General features: G+C 41.1%; 1 protein-coding gene across 1 annotated transcript; it reads left to right on the forward strand.

Moving 5' to 3' along the window:
* The first annotated feature begins 1,019 nt into the window (after positions 1–1,019).
* Positions 1,020–8,924, forward strand: LOC147620510 (beta-amylase 2, chloroplastic-like). The gene is made up of 10 exons (XM_086824737.1): positions 1,020–1,298; positions 1,633–1,923; positions 2,160–2,285; positions 2,388–2,591; positions 2,811–3,005; positions 6,670–6,834; positions 7,060–7,320; positions 7,414–7,632; positions 7,723–7,942; positions 8,034–8,924. Exons 2-10 carry the CDS (start codon positions 1,654–1,656, stop codon positions 8,060–8,062), a joined length of 1,689 nt encoding a protein of 562 aa, XP_086680863.1. The 5' UTR covers positions 1,020–1,298; positions 1,633–1,653; the 3' UTR covers positions 8,063–8,924.
* The last annotated feature ends 16,340 nt before the right edge of the window (positions 8,925–25,264 follow it).

Below are 25,264 nucleotides of genomic sequence, written 5' to 3' on the forward strand. Positions count from 1 at the left end.
AAATGGGTTTATAACTGCACTGGGATGCATGGATTATGGGAGCAGTGGTTGTTAGGGAAATGGACTTCTAATGAGGAATATGCTAACCTTATCTTCAACATAATCAGATTTTGTTGTCTTTGGGAAATATTGAACACTAGGAATTGCATTGTTTTTCAAAAGGCTGTTGATATAGGGCTAGATACAAGAGGATTGATGTATAAATGTGTTTAGATGTGTTGGTCTATACATTTGGTGAATAAGTTGAACAAGGATGTGACGGTACAAATGATACAGACCCTTCATGCAGCCATATCTTGATCTCATTAATGAAAGGGGGAACATTCAGGCATACTAGATTGAGCGTAATTGTTTTAACTGTCTGTGCATTCAAGTGTTAACTAAGCTAAAGACAAGGAAAAGACTAGTAAAATATGGGCCAAGAACTAAAAGGTGGTATAAGAAAGTAAAGCAGGCTCACCATACTTTGTGGCATTCAATGCGAATCCAATTGGCACTAGACCACTGGTTAAAGTGTGGTCCAAGAAGGATGAGGTTTTGGAGTAGCAATCACCCAAAGGGTACACAACTGAAAGCCTAATGGAAGCTTGCATTCAGCTTGGATATCAGATCTCATGAGAGGAATCTTCCTTTGTTTTTGAGGATGAGAGATGATCTTCTTGAATAGGATATGAAATGTTTTGTATAAACAGATGTAAGATACTTTAATGTAAAGGTTTTATGTTGGTTTATATATATATATGTATATATATATACATATATGTGTGTGTATATATATATATGTGTGTGTGTGTGTGTGTATATATATATATGTGTGTGTGTGTGTGTGTGTGTATATATATGTGTGTGTGTGTGTGTATCTATCTATATATATATATGTATATATAATTATTGATAAAAAAAAAAGGAATGGTTACTTTGGAACTGAAAAAGAAGATGATGGGCATGAGTCAGCATCCCGTAGGCATATAACCTCGTCTAATCGAACGGTCGAAATTGCCTTGGATTGTGTAACCAGCATGGTAATAAAAAAAGGTGCATGTGACGTGATACATATGGCACTGGCTGTCAACAGTGCCACATGGCATTGCGTGGTCTTCTCCTTCATCTCCTCCTCAGGATGCCCGTGCTTCGATGCCACGTCTCGCTACGAGCTCACCTGCTAACCCTAGCACTGCCACCAGTAATAAACAGCTCAGTACCTGCTCAGAGTTCTCTATGGGAGCTTCACGATCTTTATCGATCACTGTCTTCATCGCCAGCACCTCTCTTCGGCGTGCGCCATTTTGGACAAAAAGGTAAAAAGTTTTGGGCTGTGTGTGTGTGTGTGAGAGTGTGTGTGTGTGTGTGTGAGAGAGAGAGAGAGAGAGAGAGAGAGCGACAGACAGACAGACAGACAGACAGAGAGATGCAACCTGTCCATCGTTGCCGTTTCTTCGGTTTCCATATATGATTTTAGCTTTTGCCATAGCCCCATCTGCTAATCAAGCTGTGTTATCTGGAAGCTATTGAGATTTGAACTTGTGTTTATTGGAAGACATGTCACGAGAAGATCTTCCCTTGAATAAAGCTTGGATTAACAATAATCAATTGCTTGGGATGATGAGCTAACAACCCATCTTTTTTCTGCAGTTTCATTAACCCCGCTCCCAAATGGCTTCTGTGTCTTCGATGCTCACATGTATAGGAGCAGGAGAACTCTCAGGGTTCACAAAAAATTCTGCTACACCAGTGTCCACCGCTCCTTTTCTGAGCATCTGCAAAGCTACCACCACATTCATGGGAAGCCATAGCTCATTACGCATTGGTGATCTTAGAGCTATGCCGGGCTCAAACATTATGGCTCTGCAAGAAGTGCGAGAAGTGAAGGCCTTGTCTTTTGCAAATACTGGCACCGTCACGGATACCACAGTGGAAGAAAAGGTATGAATCGGCATTCAAGTACTGTCTCTATATCCTCCATCTGTGCTGTCATTATACAACACCCTTACTTCTTGTAGGTGAGTCTGCATAGATAACAATGCCTGCCCTCTGCGGGGGCCCATCCAGGCTGCCCGTGAGCGATGGATTTTCTATCCATCACCCCACCCATCCCTGAGTGGGTATGCAGCCTTAGTTTCTTCGAGCATATGAACAGATACAATGCTTCTTCCTTTCAGGAAATAGGAGAGGAAGTGGAAACGGATTTATCCGAGCCTTTACCTCTAAAGGAACCTGAACCTCCAAAGGAGCCGGAACGAGACTTTGCAGGGACGACTTATATTCCGATATATGTTATGCTACCGGTGGGTCACTCTTTTTCATCTTTGCCAAATTAAACTGTTTTTTTTTTTTTTTTTTGGTGTGGTCAATGTCCTAGCAACTGCTAAATAACAAAAGAAGTGCAGTTAGGTGTTATACTCGAGCAGAATAAGGTGGGTGATCCTAAGAATCTACTGCAAGATTTGAAAACTCTAAAGTCAGCTAAAGTGGATGGAGTTATGGTGGACTGCTGGTGGGGTCTTGTTGAGTCAAAGAAACCACAGATCTATAATTGGTCTGGCTATAAGCAGCTGTTCTCCATGGTAAAAGAGGCAAATCTCAAACTACAGGTAGCCCTTCTCAAGACTAAGGTCTCGATAGGCCATCTATATATTTTTAACATGTTGTGTTCAATATATTGTTTAATGCATGCATATGTGAGAGATGTAGTCAGCACTGATGTGGAGTCCCCTCATGATGGTGGGATTGTCTGCTGTCAGATGTACTGTAAAGAGAGGATTTAAGGTATGGCAATATTTTTACAACTCTTTCTATACTCTCTCTTTCAGGTGGTGATGTCATTCCATCAATGTGGTGGGAATGTTGGAGATGATGTGAACATCCCATTGCCTAAGTGGATTCTTGACATCGGCGAAAAAAATCCAGATATTTTCTTCACTGACCAAGAGGGTACACGAAATCCCGAGTGCCTATCTTGGGGTGTGGATAAGGAACGCGTATTCAGAGGGCGCACCGGACTTGAAGTAAACAGCTCTTTTTCTTTTTTGCAACAGTGTTGTAGTTTTGTTATGTAGAATTTATCAATGGACCGTGAAGTTGATCAAGAATAAACTGACAAAACCTGGTGTGAGCTCTTCTGCCATCTGCAACCCTTAAGGGTTTTCGGGTGCCTCATTTGCAAGCCTATCTTTTCTAGTTTTGTAGGTGATAACTGCAAGATTCTGGCCTTCTTGTGTAATGCATGTTGCAGTTGATATGTTCCACTCAATAGTTGGCAAAAAGTAGTAACTACATCCTCTTCCTACCACCCATTGGGTAGTTGCCAAATTCAAATCAGCAAGGCCATTGATTCCCTCCACTTGTGTCCTGCTCCATAGTGACTAGGGGTTTGACTTCCTTCTTGACTCTTGGGTGCTGATGATGTGAGTGGGGATCTTATAGCACGAAGTCTATGCTAACATGATGGAGTTGATATGGTTTGACACTGTGTGAGTAGACTCTCGTGAAGTTGAAATCACATTTCATTTCTTCGGAAAAAAAGCATTGTATGTCTCTGTGCCATATTACTAGACATGTAATCTTTTTTGAGGTTTTTGGCCAAGTTGCAACCAGCTGGTTTATGCTGATTCTTGGGGTTCTTTTGCCAACAGGCTATGATCATGTGAGTATATGATTGGTTGTGCTCTTTAGCGCTAGTCTTCACCTTCAAATAAGTGTGAGAAACTTAGTACAATGGTTTATGTAGGAAGCCCTTCCACAAAGGAAACTAATCCATACCCCTTGGAGATTCAACTCAGAGTATCAAACCATCAACTCCATCATGCATAACGTACATATGAGAGATACTGGTTGACCAAAGGAGTTTTGTGGTGGGAACTTGCTTATGATAGCCGGTCGACCCCAACTTGTAGTAGATGCAGGTTTTCAAGACACTTACCTCTGGGATTGCTTGAAGGGTGCTGGAGGTTTGGTGACGGATTATTTGTCCATTTACAATGGGCTAAGGAAGTGGCAATTCATTTTGTCATTTGGGACCAAGGAAAAAATAGGGGCTAATCTTCGTCAATTGGCTATTTTTTGGATTTTTCCGCAAAAAACATTTTCTGGTATCTTAAAACATTTGCCCAAATTTTGGATGTTTTGAAGGGTTTTAGAAAATATTCGTCCAATTTTTGACATTTTAGGGCATTTTTAAAAACTTTCATCCCATTTTCTATAATCTTAGATTTGTATAGGAGGAATAATCGCCAACCCACCTACACTTATATATACATGGATGCATCTTATTTTTTACCTTGCTTGGGGCACCATTGCATGTCAATGTGCTTAGACTTTCACCTTTCTGGATCACTACCATTGCTTCCACCAAGGTTCTAGTGATTCCACGAACCCGTCGCCCAATTGACCCCACAGATTTATGGTGGGATGAGCAGCATAGTAGAGCATAGTAGTAGCATGGCACATTAGGTGTAAAGCTTTTATAGCTTTATTAACATGATTAAGACTTAATTAATGAACATAAGACAAATACTGCAGAAAAGACTGAGTTGTTTGCATTGAGACAGGGGTCTTTCTTAAATAGAGGTCGAAAGGGTACAAGTGAAGAGAGACATCCCTGGGAAGGGGTGTGGCTCTTGAATCAACGGTTATGTCCTTTGGACTTAGGGGTGTGTCTTTTAATGAATAGACATGTCCTTTGATAGTGACCCATGTGTAAGGGTGTGACCCTTCACAGGTGTCCTTTCAGTTAATAAGGGATTAAGAAGTAATTAAGGAGAGATTAAGAGAGTTAGTCACAATCGTGACGTTCCCTCCTACTTAAAATGAGACTTCGGCTAAGAAGAGATGGTTATCTTTGAAAGAATTCTCGAAGAAGTTCTGGATTTACCTGTAAGTCTTCATCACTTTGCCAAGTAGAGTCGGAATCATCAAGATCTCTCCATTTAAACAAAAATTCTGTAGTGAGTTTATGTCGTGTTTCTTTCTATCTAACATCAAGAATTGTCTCTAGAATTAAGAGTATGTGTTCATCTTCGATTTCTGGAACATAATCCAAAATATCTAAAACTGAAAAATCACCGTCCACAAACTTCTTGAGCCAAGAAATATGGAAAAACCACACTTGAAGGAGGTTGCCATAATAAATAGTGTTGCTGGAGAAGAAGCACCAAGGGTAGTAGAGTGTTGCTGGAGAAGAAACACCAAGGGTAGTAGAGTCAATCCATGGAAAACACCAACTACACGTGGCTGATCCAAACACAAGCGTAGACCACAGGAGGCCAACAATGAAGAAGGTACGGGTGTTGAATTCGTGGAGGAGAAGGACGGCTGCACGCTGGCGCGAGGGAACCCGTATGCAGGAAGGCGGCAGGTGTAGGCCGAAACTGCACGCAAGGTGGCGCCGTTTCGTAGGGACCAGTAAGGTAAGTTTATGGTTTTTTTTTTTAATGTGTTTGTACATGTGGCATTAAAGCCTTATAGTCTTGACCTTTGGTTGAGTGTGTTGGGTTTTTTTAATAAAAAAGCAACGAATCGTCATGCGCTCCGCCGGCAGCCAATTGGGAATGCTTCTACGAAGGGGTACGACTGTGCTTGGGAGGGGTGCCGGTTCATGAAGGGGTGCCGCTTGATGGGGCATTCTCTTTTGCTCTTCCATTCAACACTTGCTACACCCAATTTTAGGGTTTGGGCGGGCTGATTTTAGGGTTAGGGTTAGGGGGGTTTGGGCATAACACAGGGCGGAAAAAAGTTTGCTCTGATACCACTGTAAAGCTTTTATAGCTTTATTAACATGAGTAAGACTTAATTAATAAACATAAGACAAATACTGCTGGAAAGACTGAGTTGTTTGCATTGAGACAGGGGCCTTTCTTAAATAGAGGCCGAAAGGGTACAAGTGGAGAGACACATCCTTGGGAAGGGGTGTGGCTCTTGAATCAACGGTTATGTCATTTGGACTTAGGGGTGTCTTTTTTAATGAATAGACATGTCCTTTGATAGTTACCCATGTGTAAGGGTGTGACCCTTCATAGGTGTCCTTTCAGTTAATAAGGGATTAAGGAGTAATTAAGGAGAGATTAAGAGAGTTAGTCACAATTGTGACATTAGGGTGCACTAGAGTGAAACTATAGAGGGCATGGTCACCTGAAAATCTGCTCTGGGCAGATGATCTCTTTTTTACCAATGGAAGGATCTTTGGGGAGGGGAAAAAGAAAAAGAAAGTTGTTTTGGCTGGCTATAGTGGTCATTAATGATACATCTACAAGGCTAACCCTTGGTAGCGTGATACCTTCACTGTGAAATGGTTATCTCCTTGTGTGCCTTCTCATATGGCATCATTCCAGTAACCAGACTCTCTCTTTCTCCTCAAAAAGAGTAGATGATTGTTAATGCTCTGTACAGGATTCTTTGCCTGTAATTTGCTATCCTCATGAGATTACTAGGGGGGACTCACCATTATTCTGCACATGCAACTAGAGCCTCAATTCTTTGGCCAAAAATATTATTGATGTCTGACGTTTCAGACTCTGCATGTTCTAAAGAAAGAAAGAAAACCACAGAAGGGAATATTTGTGGCAGCAAGATGATTTCATTTTGTGCATGCTTTTTGTACTACATATAGTTTTAGCTCTTGGTGATCTCCTCTTGATGAGATTTGAGTGTTCTGTCTTATGTTGTTATCTGCAGCTGTACTTTGATTATATGAGAAGCTTTCGGCAAGAGTTCGACAGTTTCTTCGAAGATGGCACGATTGTAGAAATCGAGGTTGGCCTTGGTGCATGTGGAGAGCTTCGCTATCCTTCCTATCCTGAAAGGCATGGGTGGAAATACCCTGGTATTGGAGAGTTTCAGGTAACAAAGCACCCGTAGTATGTTGCTAAAATAGAGATCTGAGTTTCTCCCGTGGCTAAATTTGATCTATTTGGAGAAACTTTTAGCGTACTTACACATGTGCATAGATATGCGTGCAGACCATGGATGTATGAAGACATGTTTATTTGTGCCCACGCCACATGCATGCATAAGGCATGTATTCTTTAAGTTGCTTCATCTTATCCACATCCACCCTTGGTGCAGTGCTATGACAAATATTTCCAAAAGAACTTGGTGAAAGCTGCTGAGGCCCGAGGGCATTTGGAGTGGGGCAGAGGTCCCGATAACGCTGGGCAGTACAATTCAAAGCCTCAAGAGACGGATTTCTTTAGAGACGGGGGTGATTGGGACAGTTACTATGGCAGATTTTTCCTCAGATGGTATGCCCAACAGCTTATAGATCATGGTGACAGAGTCTTGTCGTTAGCTAATTTGGCATTTGAGGGCACATCCATATCAGCTAAGGTACAGCTGGAAACCTTACCTCTTTGGTGTCTGATGTTCATCAGAATCATTAAGTCCACAGGTTTATCTTATTGCCATTTTTGGTTTCTGCAGATATCTGGGATACACTGGTGGTACAAGACTGCTAGCCATGCTGCCGAGCTCGCAGCTGGTTTCAATAATTCAACCCACAGAGATGGATATGCACCAATTGCACGCATGTTCAAGAAACATAATACAACGTTTAACTTCACGTGTGTAGAATTAAGGACAATGGTTCAAGCTAAAACGTTCCCTGAAGCAATGGCAGATCCTGAGGGTCTGGTTTGGCAGGTAAACAGATCTGTAGCTTATTGTATACGGAAATATTATGGACCCTGCCGTTATAACGATACACGATGATTGATGTCTTTCGAATTTCAGGTGCTGAATGCAGCTTGGGATGCTGGTATACATGTGGCCAGCGAAAATGCATTGCCTTGTTATGACAGAGATGGTTACAATAAGATTTTAGAGAATTCAAAGCCCAGGCATGACCCTGATGGCCATCATTTGGCTGCTTTCACCTACTTGAGGCTTAATCCTACATTGATGGAGGAAAAAAATTTCAAAGAGTTTACACGTTTTGTCAAGCGCCTACATGGTGAGAAGCTCTCCCTCTCTCTGGTCTTTTTAGTGCCCCTTTTTTGTCTTTTCAGCGGGCTTGTGTAAATAATGTGTCATTGTGTTTGCAGGAGAAGCAGTCGATGACTTGCAACTGTGATTGAGTTGTGCCTCCTACACATCTTTGCTAATTTGCTGAAAATAAATAGCAACACCTGCTTTTGCAAAATGCCTTATCGTTTAAGGGCTTGGGCATTCTCTACTTTCTTGGATGTTCAAGAAATGCATGTGGTGGCCATGCTTACAGCTCAGAATGGGATGATTAAACATCATCTTGCATGTTATATTATATGGTGATGTGCAATGTGAGTTTAAGTGGCAAAATAATGAATGCAACCACGAACCCAAAGCTGTGGGCTATATCATGTTCTAAGGCTTGAGACATCAAAGGTGAGCCAATGCAAAGTCTTTGCTCTCAAGTTTGAGAAAGGACTATGATTATCATTCTTCTACCCAAGAAAAAATGTTAAGCTTCATGAAGGAAAGGCATGTAGAAAAGGTGTGGAATTGTTTGCCTTGTAAATGTGGGACATGCTCTCCTTCAACTCTAGTGAATGCTCCATGAAGAAAAATGTTAAGCTTCATGAAGGAAAGGCATGTAGAAAAGGTGTGGAATTGTTTGCCTTGTAAATGTGGGACATGCTCTCCTTCAACTCTAGTGAATGCTCCACCTTAAGTACTTGCAAGCTGCACACCATGTAGTAGTCGAGTGCAATTATATATGTGTAATGAAGCAATTATATATGCACATGCACATGTATGGGTATAGGCCTAGTCACATGGACCTTGGGTCCCTTGAACATAGATTTGGGGCATGGGCATATTGATTAGCTAGTGTAAAATGGCCAGGCATATTGACACAGGAAAGGTATTTAGGAAAGGTGTGGAATTGTTTCTGCCTTCGTGTAAATCCGGCTCATGCTCTCCTTAAAATCTAGTGAATGCTCTTCCACCTTAAGGTACTTGCCAGCTGAACACCATTGCGTAGTTGAGTACTTGCAAAGTTGCATTCCATAATAATTAAACATTGGCATCCCATATCTCATTCTTGACTATATTATCTCCAATACTTTTGCAAATTTCTATAGCATTAGCCTTGTGCTGGGCATGTCCACAAAAACCATGTGCCTCACTCTGCAGAAGAAAAGTTACTATACATTAAGAGAAGATATTTTAGAAATTGCCTTTGCTAGGGTGTTTTAGTGTTTGGTGAGGGTTTAAGCAATTTGTGAGATTATCAAATTGTGAAGCGCAACTCTTGCACCCTTGGTGGGTTATTGTGATGTTTATTGCTAAGTTGACTCGTGTTTGTTTCAAAATAAGTTAATCCACGACAACATGTTCACCATTTTGACATGGAGGCTACACATTTTCTTGTATAGAGTATCGAAACAACTTTTTGTTTTCCATCTTCTTTAAGACATGGAAAAATGTCACAGTTAGAGCATGAATAAAATTGGCATCATATGTGTTGTGTAATGCACAAAGGTTAACTATTGTGATAAAATAGATCAATTCCATTACTAATCTATGTTGAACCATTTTAATAAAATTAATTCCTTACTAATTTATGTTGAACCATTGAATTGGTTAATGTTTTTACTCCATGATTTCCACACCTTAAATATTTTTCAAATGGTTCTTAGTTCATCCAATAATTTAACTTGATCATCCCATACCAATTGGAAAATATGCCAAAAACACCACTTGGGGCTTCCTCTTCCTTTGAGCTTGTTTCATCTATGTTTTGGTATTAAAAATCACAGGTTGGCCATGAAAAAGACATGGTAATTTTAATATGATGTCCTTGCACCCAACTTTGAGGGGCCAAGTTTCAATGTAAATGTTTATGGAACAAATCAAACACGCAAGAATATTGAATGTCATAGAGAATGTCAATCACGTGACTTGTCCTTTGAAAATTTCTTTTGTACTCTTTTTCTATTTCTTCCTCCAAATTTTTAGTTAGAAAATATTTCGTGAAAATTGCAAACATATTCTATTCTAGTAGTTTAATTTAAGACTTTAGATTGCTTAATTGCATTTAGGATCTTATTATTGTGCATCTTGTTGGTATGGCAAAGGCATCCTAAAAAGATTAAGGATATGTAATCAAGCAAGAAACGGAAGAATAAGATACACGAAGAGAAAGGTTCAAAAACAAATCCCAATATCATTTCATGCCATGTAATTGAATGAAGATACTTGTTGTAAAACTTTTATGAGTTGATGTGGCCTTGGATTACAACATAATTTTATTGTTAAACCAACACATTGGTTCAAGGCATGGAATACATCCACAAAAAAGTTCATGGTGAAATCTATAATACTATTAAGCTATGTGAGCTTACTAGCTTGCTAATACTTCACTATATGTATATTAATCGATCATTTCAGAACTTAGAAGGAGGCCATGTGAGTCCACGACTTATTGGGACAAATAATAGGCGAGATACCAGTCTTTAGAGATGGTTCAAGAAAACTAAATAGTCGCATGTGAAATCCAAATGTCCATGATTACAATCACAAAAATAAAAGGGGCTAATATTTCCAATGTCTATTTTAGGGGTCATCCTAGAAGTTATGGGCCAATTTACATAGAGAGTTTTAGATTTTAAAACAAACTTGTCCAAAATAACTAGTTTTGAGTGAGTTATGGAGAAAGATTTATCAAAATTACACATGATGTCAACACATAGGATATGTTTTTTATATTTTCAAATTCATATAGAAAAGGCATTTGTGAACCTTTCAGTATTTATGTCATGATATTTAGTTTTTAATTTTGATGTTCTTACAGATAGGCTGAACACCCATTTATATGGATGGTCAGCAAATTGGGTGTAAAGTCTAGATGTCTAACTATCTTGGTATGGATACGCATGAGGCAAGAAACCAAATTACCACATGGGATACCCAATTAGCTTGCCACCTTTTTTGAAAAATATTTAGTAGGATGGAAACCCCTTGTGGTACACTCAAGCGTGCATGTGCGACTTTACTTGGGAAAAAACAAATGGTGCAGCACACCTGAATAGCTAGATAAAACATTTAAAAAAAAACAAGAATCTAGCTTTCTTGGTAAATATGAGCCCCATTTAAGTTTGAGCATGTAAAGTGCCGAATGGAAGGAACTTCTAGCAAGATGGCCTTCACAAAACACAATTGGTTGCCATGAAATATTTCATAGGTATCCATATCATGTGCATGTAAGTTGCCTTTGTGTATAAAAGGACCTTCTATGGCCCATTCACACTTTTTCCTACCCTTTTTATCTCTGGCGATGGTTCCTCTTCCCACACAAGGCTAAAGCAAGATGCCGGAAGACCTTGGTAGAGGAGGGAGTGCATGATTGTGTTATCTTGTGGCATAACTCCTACAATTGCAAGTCCAAGAACCACATAGAGCATTTGACCCACCGAGAAAAGGAGTTGCCCACCTACTTAAAATCATTAGAAGACCTTAACCTTAAGGCCAACTCCATGAATCAAAAGCTAATAATCCACGTGGTCTAATCAAACTAAGGAATTGCCTTAAGGGAGTGCAAAATTCAAGCACTAAAGAAGGATGCCGAGGGCTCAAAAGTGTAGGTTGGTTGCCCAATCCAGCTAATGTTGAAGGACCCCTTCCAATCCATTGCTATTGAGGACTGCCCCTCTAAGCCCACTTGTTGACTTGAAATATAGGGCTCTTCTAGACTCATTGTTGATGAGGGCCCCTACAAACCCACTACTTTGGCCAATGAAGGCCCCTCTTAACCCATCCAATGAGGAATCTCATGCTTTTTGATGGTACCTCCCATTCAAAATGGATGCCTCTCCTTCTTAGTTATGGAAAAGTGCATAGAAGTGCCTAAAAAGAAAGTGCATAGAACTGACTAAAAATGAAAAATAGAGACATTTTGGATTAAATATTAAACATTATTGCAATATAAACCATCAATAAGACATTCAAGATTATGCGACACATAGTTTCTAAACATTACAACACTTATGAATACAAACTGCACAGAATTGCAAAGGTGAATCACACATGACTGTGTATTTCTATATGTTCCTTCTCTCTCTTCTTCTCTTCTATATATCAAGATTTTCTACAATCTTGGTTTGTGGATTTTAGCCTCATCATTTTCGTGCCAATAATATTAATTATCATGTGATATTCTATAAGACTCTAGATGATATCATTTAGAAAGTGTGTGCCTTGATGACTGACCAATTCAATTAGACAACAAATTTGATCATTATCATCTCATACATGAAGTTTGCTACTCAAGTAGCCTTATTATCTTTGAGAGCTTTGGCTTCAACCCCCTTTGTGCAGTAGTCAATACCACTGGAATGTATTTATCATTGGTTCTTTAAGGTGGGGGTTTGAAAGGACCCCCAAAATATAAACCCCATTTTTGGAATAGTTCTAACAATTATATTGGATCATGTGGCATTCTATTCGTGGCATTCTATTCGTAGCATTCGGTTGACCTAACCATTGGCAGAAATCACACACTTTTACAAACTGATAGGTATCTTTTAACATTGTGGGCTACCATAAACCTGCCTGGAATATCCTTTAACCTATAATTTCTCCAGAGCAGTTTCCTCCACTCACAGCTTGATGTGCTTCTACAATTACTATAACTTTCTCATGATTTGGAACACATTATCTTAAGATTTGATCATTTTTTGCCATCCATGAATGTTCTATTATGGAGTGCTAGCCTCTTCATGTGATCTCTCAATATCACTTTCAAAAATACTCAAATTTGTCAAGAACATAATCATCTCATCATGCCACGTGGTTGGTGGAACGCCCATAATAAACAATTTTGCATCTAGAAATTGATCTGGTACACCATCAGGTGGTTCTTTGGAATCTATTCAAGAATAAAAAGTCTTCAATTGCATGTTCACTTCCAAGACAATGTTATATGGTATATTCAAACTCTTGCAATAATAGCATCCATCTAGCTAGCTTGCTTATCAAGTTGGGCTTACTTACCAAGAAAACCAATGCTTGATGATCAACATGGAAGATGAAATGATTACCCAAAAGGTAAGCTATTCATTGAGTAAACTATACCGATAAGGTAATGCTTGAATTCATTCATTAAGTAAACCATATCCAAGGCTTCTCTTTCTATTGTGGAATAATTCTTTCTACAATAGAGCATCTAGCTAACATAATAAATTGGATGGGACCATCCTCCTTTGGCTTCGTGCATTGGTGCACTTCCAAATTATAACATCCGAAACATCTGCAAAAACATGAAATAGCTTCGTTCAATATGGAGGTTGCACTATTAGTGATCTAACATCAACTTGAGATGTCGAAATGCCTACTCACATTTATCATTCCGTATGTATTGAGCATTGTTTTTTGTAAACACATACAATGGACATGTCATATGTGCCAAATAACAAAGGAACCTTGTGTGCCACTTGATTTGCCCAAGGAAGCTTGTATGCCACTTGATTTTCCCAAGGAACCTACCTAGTTCTTTAACGTTACGTGGAGCTTGAAGCCTCACTATAACAATCACCTTCAAGGGATCCACCATTGCTTATCCTTCCTTTGAGACTATGCAACCAAGAAACGCTCCACTACTCATAGAGCAAAGGCACATTTTGCCAGATACAACTCCATCTTTGTGGTAGTTGACATACTAACCAAAGTTACCCATCTGATTCCAATAAAAGAAACCTCCACTATAGTGGATGTGGCCAGAGTGTTTCTCAAGAAAATCTTCAGATTGCATGGCTTACCCAGGAGAATAGTAAGTGATCCCAAATTCACGTCAAGATTCTGGATTGCATTCTTCGAAGCAGTAGGAATTTTCTTGGATCTCAGCACAGCTTACCACCCCGAGACCGATGGTCAAATAGAAAGGGTGAACCAAGTAATCGAAGATATACTTCTGTCGTCATGCTGTGGCAGCCAGTGAACCCAAGAAGTGGCTAAGCTATCTGCACCTAGTCGAATTCGCCTACAATGCTTCTTATCACCAAAGTATTGGGATGAGCCCTTTCAAAGCTCTGTAGTATGGACAAGAGTGCCCTAACACCATTAACTTGGTCCGACCCATTGATTAGGGTCGAGATGTCCATACAGATGCTTGACGACATGGAGCAGCAGACGTAGTCAAAATCTGCAAGGATATAAAAGCTGCCCAGGATAGACAGAAGCAGTATACAGATAAGAAGATGTTAGATAGAAAATTCGAAGAAGCAGATATGGTCTTCATTCGAGTACGTCCCAAAAGAAGTTCTCTATCTCTTGGTTGGGAAGTACAAGAAGTTATCCCCTAGATACTGTGGGCCATATATCTGATTACAAAGAAAGTAGGTGACTTAGCCTATGAACTTCTTCTGCCTCCTCATCTCAAAGTACTTAATGTATTTCATGTCAGCCTACTTAAGAAGTATGTACCGAGCTCGAATCATGTGCTTAAATGAACTCTTAACTTCTTCAACCCAAGGGCAGATGGAAGTCCAACTTGAAGAAATCCTTGATGTTCCAGAGAAGGTTCTTAGGAACAGAATTCTGAGAGAATTATTATTCAAATGGAAGTTCTATCCTTTTGATGAAGATGCCACCTGGGAGAAAGAAGCCGAACTGAGATGGGATTACCCCCAGTTTGTAAGGTGGGGACATCTCGCGTTTTTCAAGTGGGAGAGGATGTAAGATTCCTCCCGAGCCCCTCAAGATGTCCAGTTTCTTCCCCTGTAATCAATCCCCTTTTCAGAATAATAAAAGATCTTGTTTCTACCTGTTTTGGCCTAGAGAGAGAAAATATTCTAGAGAGAGATAATTCAGTTTTTAGATATCTTTGGATGAAAAAATATCCCTTCTTATTAAAATAAATTCCCCTGAAATAGAAGTTTAAAAAGAAATTCTTAAGGTGCATTAGAAATAAATTATAATGTGCACAAAAGACATTAGCCTAAGGGTCAAAAATTTTAGATTATAGTCTAATTAAGGTTCCTATGGACCACTAAGATTAATCCAAATATAGGGAGAAGATAAATTGAAGAATAAAGATACGAAGATAGTGGAACCGAGTGCAGAAATCTGAGCCAAGCTGGTTCGAGCAGCACAGACATGAAGAGAAAGGTCCAATTAACAACTTTAAAAACAAAATCTAGGGTTCTGGATTATGCTACATCATCCACCTTCTGAGGGTCCAACTGCCCCGACACTTCTTTTGAAGGTCCATCATGGAACAACAACGATGCCAGAAGTGACCAGCCCCATTATCTGGCTAAGGTGGTATCATCGATTTGCTCATCCATAGCACACTGAAAAACTGCTATGGATGTGTCCTGTTAGCGATGATGCAGGCTAGCAGATGTTCCGACAATAGTCACGCCCATCTCATCTCGAATTCGGCAATAGGATCTTGCTTCTATTGGGGTGACCATCTGCGGATCTCTGGGGGTGGATTGGTGGTGGTGTGTGGTCGAAGTCTCCATTTTATGAAAATCTAGAGACTGTTTTCTCGACCAAGGTTGGTGGGCCGAAGCAGAAGTAGCACAAGCGCATTCCTCTAATCTAACATCTCTGACATATCTTGAAATCTGGAGTTAGAGATCCGAGTGGAAATGGATCCGAGCTAAAGTCCAACGCCTGAAAAGCTAAGTTGGAAGGCCAACCGATTTCAGGGTTTCACAATTTGATCCGGAGTCCGAGGGCCGAGTCTAAGCCCAGAGAGATCCGAAGTCCATAAAAGTCCGAGAATCAAAGGTTCTTTTGACTATCTAGAACTAAGCATAAAATTCGTTACTCATTTCCAAAATTGGGGAGAGGATAAATTATTGAATAATAATGTTTACTATCATGTCTCTTTTTTTACCTCCATATTTGATATTGAGTCGTACGAGCAGCCCGATTTCGTGCATTGCATGAACCTCAGTATAGTGCCAAGCTCTCCTTGTAGTGTGTAAGTCGGGTCTCGCATCGACGTGGTGCGTCATTTGTGAGGGCCCCCACTTCTCATCATCGTAATGGGGAAGAAGAGGAAGAAAAAGCAATGTGACATTTTCCTTGGGGAGGATCATAGAACCAAAGTGTGTCCATATTTGTGTAAGCCTTGTCCTAAAAGGAGGAGGATTGTAGAAAATGGTGTATGCACAATCTGGTATAGGAGTTATATGGCATCATTAAATCCTTGAAAAGAGCATCATCATCTAGGAGAATGGAGAAAGCCAAGGAAAAATTAGAGCATTATTCATGTGCATTAGATAGTGCTTATGAGTGGCATCTTGATCATGAGGGGCATAGACGAAAGTCTTGTTCAAGCTTGAGGAGGATAGAGACTTTAAGATCAACAGTGGAGGTGTTAGTGGAGGCATATGAGAGTGATTCTGGCTCATATGAGAGTGATTCTGACTCAGATGAGAGTGATGAGGATGTTGGCATGTCATGATGTTGGGATGGATATGGTGGGGGTTAAGGGTGCATGGGAGAACCAAGAAGGCGGGAAATGCCAGGAGAAGTTCTTGGATGTCCCTAGCTTCACGTCGGCGGATGGGTCCTAGGGATGGTCAACATTGTTGTGATGATGTTCGTAGAGTGGAGTCTCTTGTTTTGATGGCACCACATGGTTTCTATGGTTGCTGATGTTCTCATGGAGAGGAGGAGAGTGTGTGATTCTTTTTCAGTGGAGTTGATGGTGCCACATGCTTCCATTTTAGATATGGTTGATGATAGCTAGGTTGTCAAAATTAAGGGGAGTATGTACAATGGAAGCAATAGTTGATGGCATGATAGAGCAACATATATGAGAGAGAGTAAGAACACAAGATGTATAGAAAGCTTCTATATTGCCTTCTATTTCAGCCACTCCAAAGTTAGCTTACCTTCACTTTCAAGTGTTGTGTTACTTGTGTTACAAAAAGTGAGGCCTCCTGCCCTTTATATAGGGTTCACCAAGCGCTAGGGTTGGGCCAACCCTAGATCCCTTTTCCACCCATATGCCCACTTTATTTGGGATGTGTTGACACCTACATGACCTCTTTCTCTTACCCTTTACCACTTGTACATCATCTATTTCAACACCCCCTCTCAATGTCACCATGGGACAATGCCAAACATGGAGCAAGGTAAGCATTGGACATATAAGAACAAAATGACCCTCTCAACCATAGGATAGATGACAAGGTACGTAGCCTTTATAGATTAGGCTTTTACAAAAGTGATGAGTTATACCGAAATGTGGTTCACTCCCAATTCTAGCAAACATGCTTCACTCTTCAACTAGAAGAGTTGCTTATCTAGAACATTAGAGGAATTTACATAATTCCTCTCAACCTTATTAGTAACATATTTGGTACCATCTCTTCCATAGTGGTTTTGTGCACCACCCTTGTTACTCCTTTGCTTTGATGAAACCATCTTTTGCAAAAGACAAACTTCAAGTGGGATTTGGATGTACCATTCTTCATTACATTGGCTTCATTGGTTGCATCTTCGTGCTTCTCCAATCCTTTCTTATGGTAGACACGCTTCATGCGTACATGTCTCCTTCCAATCATGCTAGCTTCCTTAGTCCAACTACCACATAGACTAACACATGGTTTCCACCCATGTTTCAATAGCTTATGCATGTGCTTCTCAATATGCTTTCTGCTTCCACCTTCCACTTCATCATGATGCATAAATACATATACCAATGTGAACATTGATTTAGGAGAGGTCTTACTACTTGTTTATCAACACAAGGGCAGTGTCTAACTCCATTACAATACGATAGATGACTTCCATGCATATGAGTTCATTAAAAAAAATTAGGATTGGATTTCATGCTTGATGCATTGATTTTGCTTTGTTTCAAAAATTGTGCATGCCTTGCACTTCCCAAGAGAGAATGGCACAAAATAATTTCTTCCTCCGCTTGCCTCAAGCTTGAAAGAAATGAGGAAAGATAGCTTTGAGTGCTTAGAGAAAACCGGTTGAAAACACCTTAGGGCAAAAAGGTTTTAAAGAAAACCTTATAGAAAGGTTTACAAGAGCACCTTAGAGTATGCCAATGAAAAAAGTGCAGATGCTACATTTTAGCTGCATTGATGTGCTCTATTGCGTTGCGATGATGCGTTGCTCCTACGCTTGATGTTGCGCTATTGTTTGCTATGCAAGTGTGCTTTGCTTAGCTTGTTAGCTTGTGTTATAGCAAGGCTATAGAGGATAGACAGCAAGCGAAACAGAGACGGACGTCGACGTCGACGGCGACAACAGCAGTGATGGACATCAACAACAATGTGGACGAACGACCACAGTAACAGATGACCGACGGAACGCTGCAGAAATGACGGACAGCTGCCTTTTTGTTCGTTGATGCCGGCTGCTTCTGAGACGGACGGCGGCTCCAGTGTTTGATATGCTACTCGATGATGCTGGTGCTTTTCTGGATATTGTAGCAAGCTTGTTGCATAAGCAAAAACAACCCTACAGATGGCGGAATCTGCAGAGGCGGGACGTCGATGGATGGATGTCAATGGAACATGGACATCGACGGAAAAAAAATGAGAAAACTACCAATTTTTCTTACGTTTTTTCATTCTCCTTTTACCTCCTCCTCTTCTTCTTCTTCTCCTTTTACCTCCTCTTCTTCTTGTCGATGACGATTGCCTTCCTTCTTGATGTCTTTTTGCTTCTCACCTTCTTCTACCACCGTCTTTCTTGATGAGGATGTGAATGGCTTATGATAGTGAGAGAGAAAGAAAAAGGGATTGAAGGGGAACTTAGCCTTTGCAAGGCTCTGATACCATGTCAAAATTATGAAGAGTATGCACAACGGAAGCAATAGTTGATGGCAAGATAGAGCAACATATGTGAGAGAGAGAGAGAGCAAGAACACAAGATGTATAGAAAGCTTCTATATTACCTTCTATTTCATCCACTCCAAAGTTGGCCTAACCTTCACCTTCAAGTGTTGTGTTACTTGTGTTACAAAAAGTGAGGCCTCCTACCCTTTATATAGGGTTCACCAAGGGCTGGGGTTGGGGGCCAACCCTAGATCCCTTTTCCACCCACATACCCACTTTATTTGGGATGTGTTCACACCTACATGACCTCTTTCTCTCACCCTTTACCACTTGTACATCATATATTTCAACACAGGTTTCTTCTCATGTTTATGATGATAGTATGATTATGGATGTTGTTTCCACATTTACATGTGTAGATGCTCTACATGCTCGAGATAAAGTGATTCATGATGATCTTTCGGTACAGGATATACTTCATGATGCTTTTTCTCTTATGGTTCATGAGGATGATGTTTCTCACACAGATACATTAGTTCTTGATGATGATTCTGAGGAGTTAGCTTTGGCTAGCAATGATGCAGATGTGCAGGCTCTCGTTGAGTCTACTTTCCAAGTTCCAAATGCTCATGATCCGGATTTGGAAGTTCCATTGATTGAACCTACGATGCATGTGTATGATGATCATATTGATGATATTCCAGACTCGCAGGACATGGATCTCCATGATATTCTCTTGTTATACGATAATGGTGTTCATCATGGTGCTGATATAGTGGTTATGGAGTTTAGATTCTATTGATCATCATGATGATGATACGATGATTCTCATACTTGGTGATCATGTGCATGATGTGCATGATGAGCAGGATGTTCCAGATGCAAGTTCTCTCATGATGATTCATGAAGGATGAAGATTTCTTTATGCTCTTTCATGTGATGATCATTCACATGATGGTGATCTCCATGACGTTATTATGGTTCATGCCAATTTTTATGGTGTTTCCATGCATGATGGGATCCGCTGGATGGTCGGACCCGCCCCCAACACTTGGCATACCCAGTGGTGGACGGATCTTGAATCCGAGACCTGAACCCACACGGACCGCCACGCAGCTACTCCACATCACCAAAATCATCATCATCAGCAACTTGTCTAGCTTCTCCGGCGCGGCACAGCAGCGGCACCTCCAGCAAAACAGGTCTAGCTAGTTGGAGAGATGAAAGAGGGGTCTGGGCCAAAGCATGCTGCCTGAGATAAGTTCCCATCCTCCGATACCAAATAGGTTCCACCAGATTAGCATTAGATGCCATCTATGCAAGCCGCTGAATGAATACACATCCTTGCCAAATAACTTGGATCTGATTATTTAATTCGTGACATCCTCTACAAAGTTACACGTCTCTGTTGGAGATCATCATTCTGATGTCTCAACTCTTCTAGATCAACCATAAATTGTGCCTGCCTTGTCATCGTCATTATGGCCTTCTTTGTCCACCCTTGTCTTTCCGGTAGCCCTTCCTGCTTTGCAGAGCCTTTCTTATATCGCACTGCTACTTTGCCACTCCGCCGTTCCTTTTCATTCAATCTAGCTCTTAGCGTATTAATCTCCTTCATAAGTCCTTTCACCTCATCCGTATTTGCGTGATGCTCTTTCTTGTATGCCAACTTCAAGGCTACCAAACTGATCTTTAACATCATCATATCTCCATTGCAGGATTAAAGAATGATCCCTCAACATGATGATATCACTCTGGCCTAACGAAGAACTGCTTGCCAATACTCGATATTATTTCCAAACTTGTCAGAACTTCAGTAGAAACAACCTATCCCTCGGGCTCAGTGACTATCTGTTTCCCAAAAGCCTTAACCTTCAATAAATCTGCCTCCAGCTGTTCAATCTTCCTCAATAGAGTTTCCTGCTGAAAATTTGAGGAAGACGGACTGACTTCGTGCTGTCTTGGCATGGCGCTTTACCCACTGGCTGGCCCCTGAACTCCGGTCTCCTGTTGGCTTGCTATTGCTTGACCATCCTTCGATGCTCTAGAGTCAGGGTCTTCATCCTCTCTCAACAAGATTCTAGCTGGCTTACACCCGAACTCCAACAGAAGTAGTAGCCGTTCCATGTGCTCCTCCCACAAGGAAGCCAGTTCCGCTGTCAATGTACTCGACAGATCTGCCACTCTCTACATCCAGCATCCCGGTGCTCTCTGAAGGATCAGCATACCCTGACTTCCTGCTGTCCTGGCATGTTGCTTTACCCACTGGCTGGCCCCTGAACTCCGGTCTCCTGCCGGCTCACTATTGCTTGACCATCCTTCGATGCTCTAGAGTTAGGGTCTTCATCCTCTCTCGGCGGCAAGATTCCAGCTGGCTTACACCCGGACTCCAACAGAAGTAGTAGCCGTTCCATGTGCTCCTCCCACAAGGAAGCCAGTTCCACTGTCAATGTACTCGACAGATCTGCCACTCTCTACATCCAGCATCCCGGTGCTCTCTGAAGGATCAGCATACCCTTTCAGCTAGGCTTCTAGAAACTTGGCCCGAGCTTGGGCCTCCGTGGTTTGCGCTTTAACTGCCTCCAACATCCAGAGATGCTCTTCAGATGCAAATTCCATCATCTTCTTTGTGCGGGATAGGTCTTCCAAAAGCTCCCCCATCTGTTGCTTCAATTCTCCAACCTGAGACTCTAGTGCAACATTCCAACTTTTCAACGTTTAAACTTCCTCCTATGATTGCTCCATCTGCTCTCTTCCAGCCATTATATCTCCACCCTCAAAACATTTTGCAGGTATTGGGCGTAGCGGCGAGCTGTCTCCATTTTGAACCTCTCCGGCAGCAGCACGGAGGAGTTTGTACTAAGAACCATGGGCATCGGTCCTCCAAAGGGTTTAATTGGCAGAGCGAGGGAAACCTTCTCCACAATTATTGCCGACAGGGGCTTACTCCTCTTTACCAAAACCTTAGGCAGTTTCTCCCCGGAACCTTTGGCAGTATGCTAAGTTTCCTCTTTAGTGCAAACATCCTTGAGCCTTCGCTGGTCTCTCCAGATTGTATCGTCTATTCAGTCTGCTTAATTGACTCGGCGTGTTGTAACTGTGATGTCAGCTGAGATGATTGCAGCTTCTTGGATTGCTCTTTCTACCCGGTACCAACCGGCTCCTTCGGTGCCGTCTCTCTGGTTTCCTCCCCTTCCTCTAGGGCACGAGATCCTCATCATGAAATGGCCAAGGCAGCATCCGCCCATGGTACGGATGAAGTCGGTACCCATTGACTGGCTTGGCAAATTTCTCCCCCTGCACAGTGCCCAATAAAAAGGTACCATCATAGAATTTGTCCACAATCCAGTATGGCCCTACGCCCAGTGGAGCTTCAGCTTTCCAGGGTGATGACCAAGATAAGAATTGAACAGCAAAACTCGATCCTTTTTCTGGAATATCTAAAACTTAGAGTTACGATCCACCCACTTCTTCCTGCATGCTTGTACCACACCGGACACATAGGAACTAACAAACCGCTCTTCCCCCAGCCTCACTAGCTGCTCCATCCGATGGGCCAATGACTCCTTCGGTCCCAACTTCTCTGTCACTACAATTCTGAGACTCGGAACTAGAAACTCCATCGGAACAACGACTTCCACCCCATACACCAGTTTGAATGGGGTCAATCCGGTTGCCACCTTGTAAGCCATCCTGAAAGCCCACAGTGCGGAATAGAGCTTCTTATCCCAGTCAGTCTAGTTCTCATTGACCAGCTTCTTCAGGATCTTCTACAGCACCTTATTACTAGACTCCGCCTGACCATTGGCTTGCGGCAGATAATAAACATTAGATTTCTTTTGGATGATCAGATGTCGAGTCACCAGCTCCTTAATTATTGCATTCAGGAAATGTCTCCCTGGTCACATTAGCTCCACCGGGCAGCCAAAATGGGTCATGATATCTCATACATGAATTTTGCCACCGACTAAGCGGAATTGTCCTTCAATGCCCAAGCCTCCACCCACTTTGTGTTGTAATATGTTGCCACCAAAATGCACTGATTCCCTGTCCATCTGGCTGGTGGCTTAAATGGTTCCACAAAATCCAATCCCCACTTCATGAAGAAGGGCTCCAGAGAGGTAGCACCGGGTTATGTGGCATCCAATCCCTCTCAGTCGGTTGCCCCAATGTTAAAACCCTAAGATCTCTCTAGATAATTGTTATGCATAAAACATGCATAAAGCAGGCATAAACTCAACCACCCAACCACCCCCGAGCCCAAGGGATGCACACATGAATAATGAATGAAATACATCATACCTCTACCTTGATGTCCCATACCATCAAGAGGTATAATACAAACCAATAGCATGTAGCTATAGTGTGAATGGTAGGTGAGGAGATATGGACCTCTACACAAGAGACCATAGCATGAGCCTCCAAGCCATCAAGCTCCAAGCTCCAAAGCCCACCAAGCTCCCAAGCTCCACCAAGCTCCCTTGAGTGTGCCCCATGCCCCTATTATATAGGAGGGCCCTCAAGTGACTCTTGACTTTCCATTCCTCATGTGTGACCCTTGGATGCCTTACCCTAACCTTAATCCTTAAGGTTAGTCCTAACCCATGCTCCACTAGAGCTTGTTCCCATGCTCCCATGCTCACAAGCCTAATGTGGGTTAGCCTCCTAGTATATGCACACATAATGTGTATATAACATAGCACACATAATGTACATATAACATACTTCCCCTCTCTCAAAACATTGCACTCTTGCAATGAAAAAGAAGAAGAACTGCGCTGAACAATCTCAACTGACTCCCAAGTCGATTTTCTCAATTTCCCTATCTTTCCACCTTATTTTCACCTCAGGGATTAGTCAACTACAAAGTTTCCTTTCCCTAAATTCAAGTACCTTATCAGGTTCATGTGGAACATAGGATAATTCATCGACTTCAACGAGTTCTTGAGGAGTAACTGTGTCATCCTCACCTCCCAGTTTCCCTTTCAATCTATCGATATGAAAGACTGGATGAACTCTAACAATTGGAGGTAGTTTTAGTTCATACGCAACCGTGCCAATCCGATATATAACTCGAAATGGACCAGAATATCTAGGAGATAAATTCGAGCATTTTTCCATTGACAAAGTCTGTAAATCTTTAGGAACATTAAAATAAACCAACGCTCTTGGTTCAAAAGACCGAGATGAGCGTCTCCTATCAGCATAAAACCGTGCCCTATCATAAGCACTCCTGATAGAATCCCGAGCTTCGGTCAGAATTTCCTACATATCATGCAAGAAATCCCTCGATGCATCAAGCTCGATGTCCTTAAGACTGACAACAATAGGTGCCCTGAGTTGATACCCATACATAAGTATGCACGGACTAAAATAATAGCCGTAAATTTAGAACTGTTATAGGCAAATTCCATCATTGAAATATTTTCCAATATGATGATTTTCTAGAGACATGCACGAAGCATATACACTATAATCTGATTCATACACTCTGTTTGCCCATCAGACTACTGCGGATGATCAGAACAATTCACATTCAAAGTAACTTCCTCGTTGTAAACCTTTCGGAATAAAGTAGGAAAACATGGCATTATAACAGCAGAAACCAGGGATTCATCGATGCCCCGACATACCCATATCTGCATCATATGGAATAATCGACGTCTCGAGTTACCCATATCAACATAGAGTCATCAACGTCTCGATGAGTCACATATGTCCATCCGTAAACCTATCAGGTTGATTGTGTAAATCACCTAAAGTACGGAACTAGAGAAAGAAATGCCAACAAAGGAAGAATCCAAATTTCCTTATCCGAACACAACAAGATAAACTTGTTTGAACTCTCAAGAAAGAGATTTCAACAAGTGAAAATGCCGATGAGATTGCCCTCATCATAACATGCAGGTTATAGATAAAAGAAGTTTATCTAAAGAATGCCCACACTATAACTTCTAGTGAATTTAGAAAATAAGATTGTCTTTGAATGTTGAGGTCAACATGCTAAGTGATGTAAGCAAAGCAACAATCTTGAGTCCAAATTATCCCATAAGATAATATATGTGAGGGATCACTAGCGTCCCATACCACCATGATACCACCCATACATACCTTAACAATTTGAAACTCCCTAGTATGCCGTCTAGGAACATATGAATGAAATCCTGTATAAAAGGAATAAGATGGCCTTATCCAGACTTTCACATACTAAACCTGTCTCTATATACTTGAGACTACATCAAGGAATAATCTCTTCTGAGTACATCATTAGAAAAGAAATTGAATTATTGGCGCCTTTCTAATGATAACTACCCAAAACACAATAAAGTTAGGGTAGAAAAAAAATAACTCACCTAGATATATAAGCAACTAGGTATCCGAGTTGGAATATACACAAGAGTACAAGAAATATACTCCAAATTTATGTGCAAAAAACGAAGGCAAATGCTACCTTCAAAGCACATGTAATTATTCAAAAGATCAAAAGATCCTTATAAAACCATGGATAAAAGCATAGAAGCTCCTTAAATCCATAAAAACCA

Source organism: Cibotium barometz, chromosome 31, assembly GCF_041138505.1.
Source record: "Cibotium barometz isolate CiBa-2024 chromosome 31, ASM4113850v1, whole genome shotgun sequence".
Classification (NCBI taxonomy): domain Eukaryota; kingdom Viridiplantae; phylum Streptophyta; class Polypodiopsida; order Cyatheales; family Cibotiaceae; genus Cibotium; species Cibotium barometz.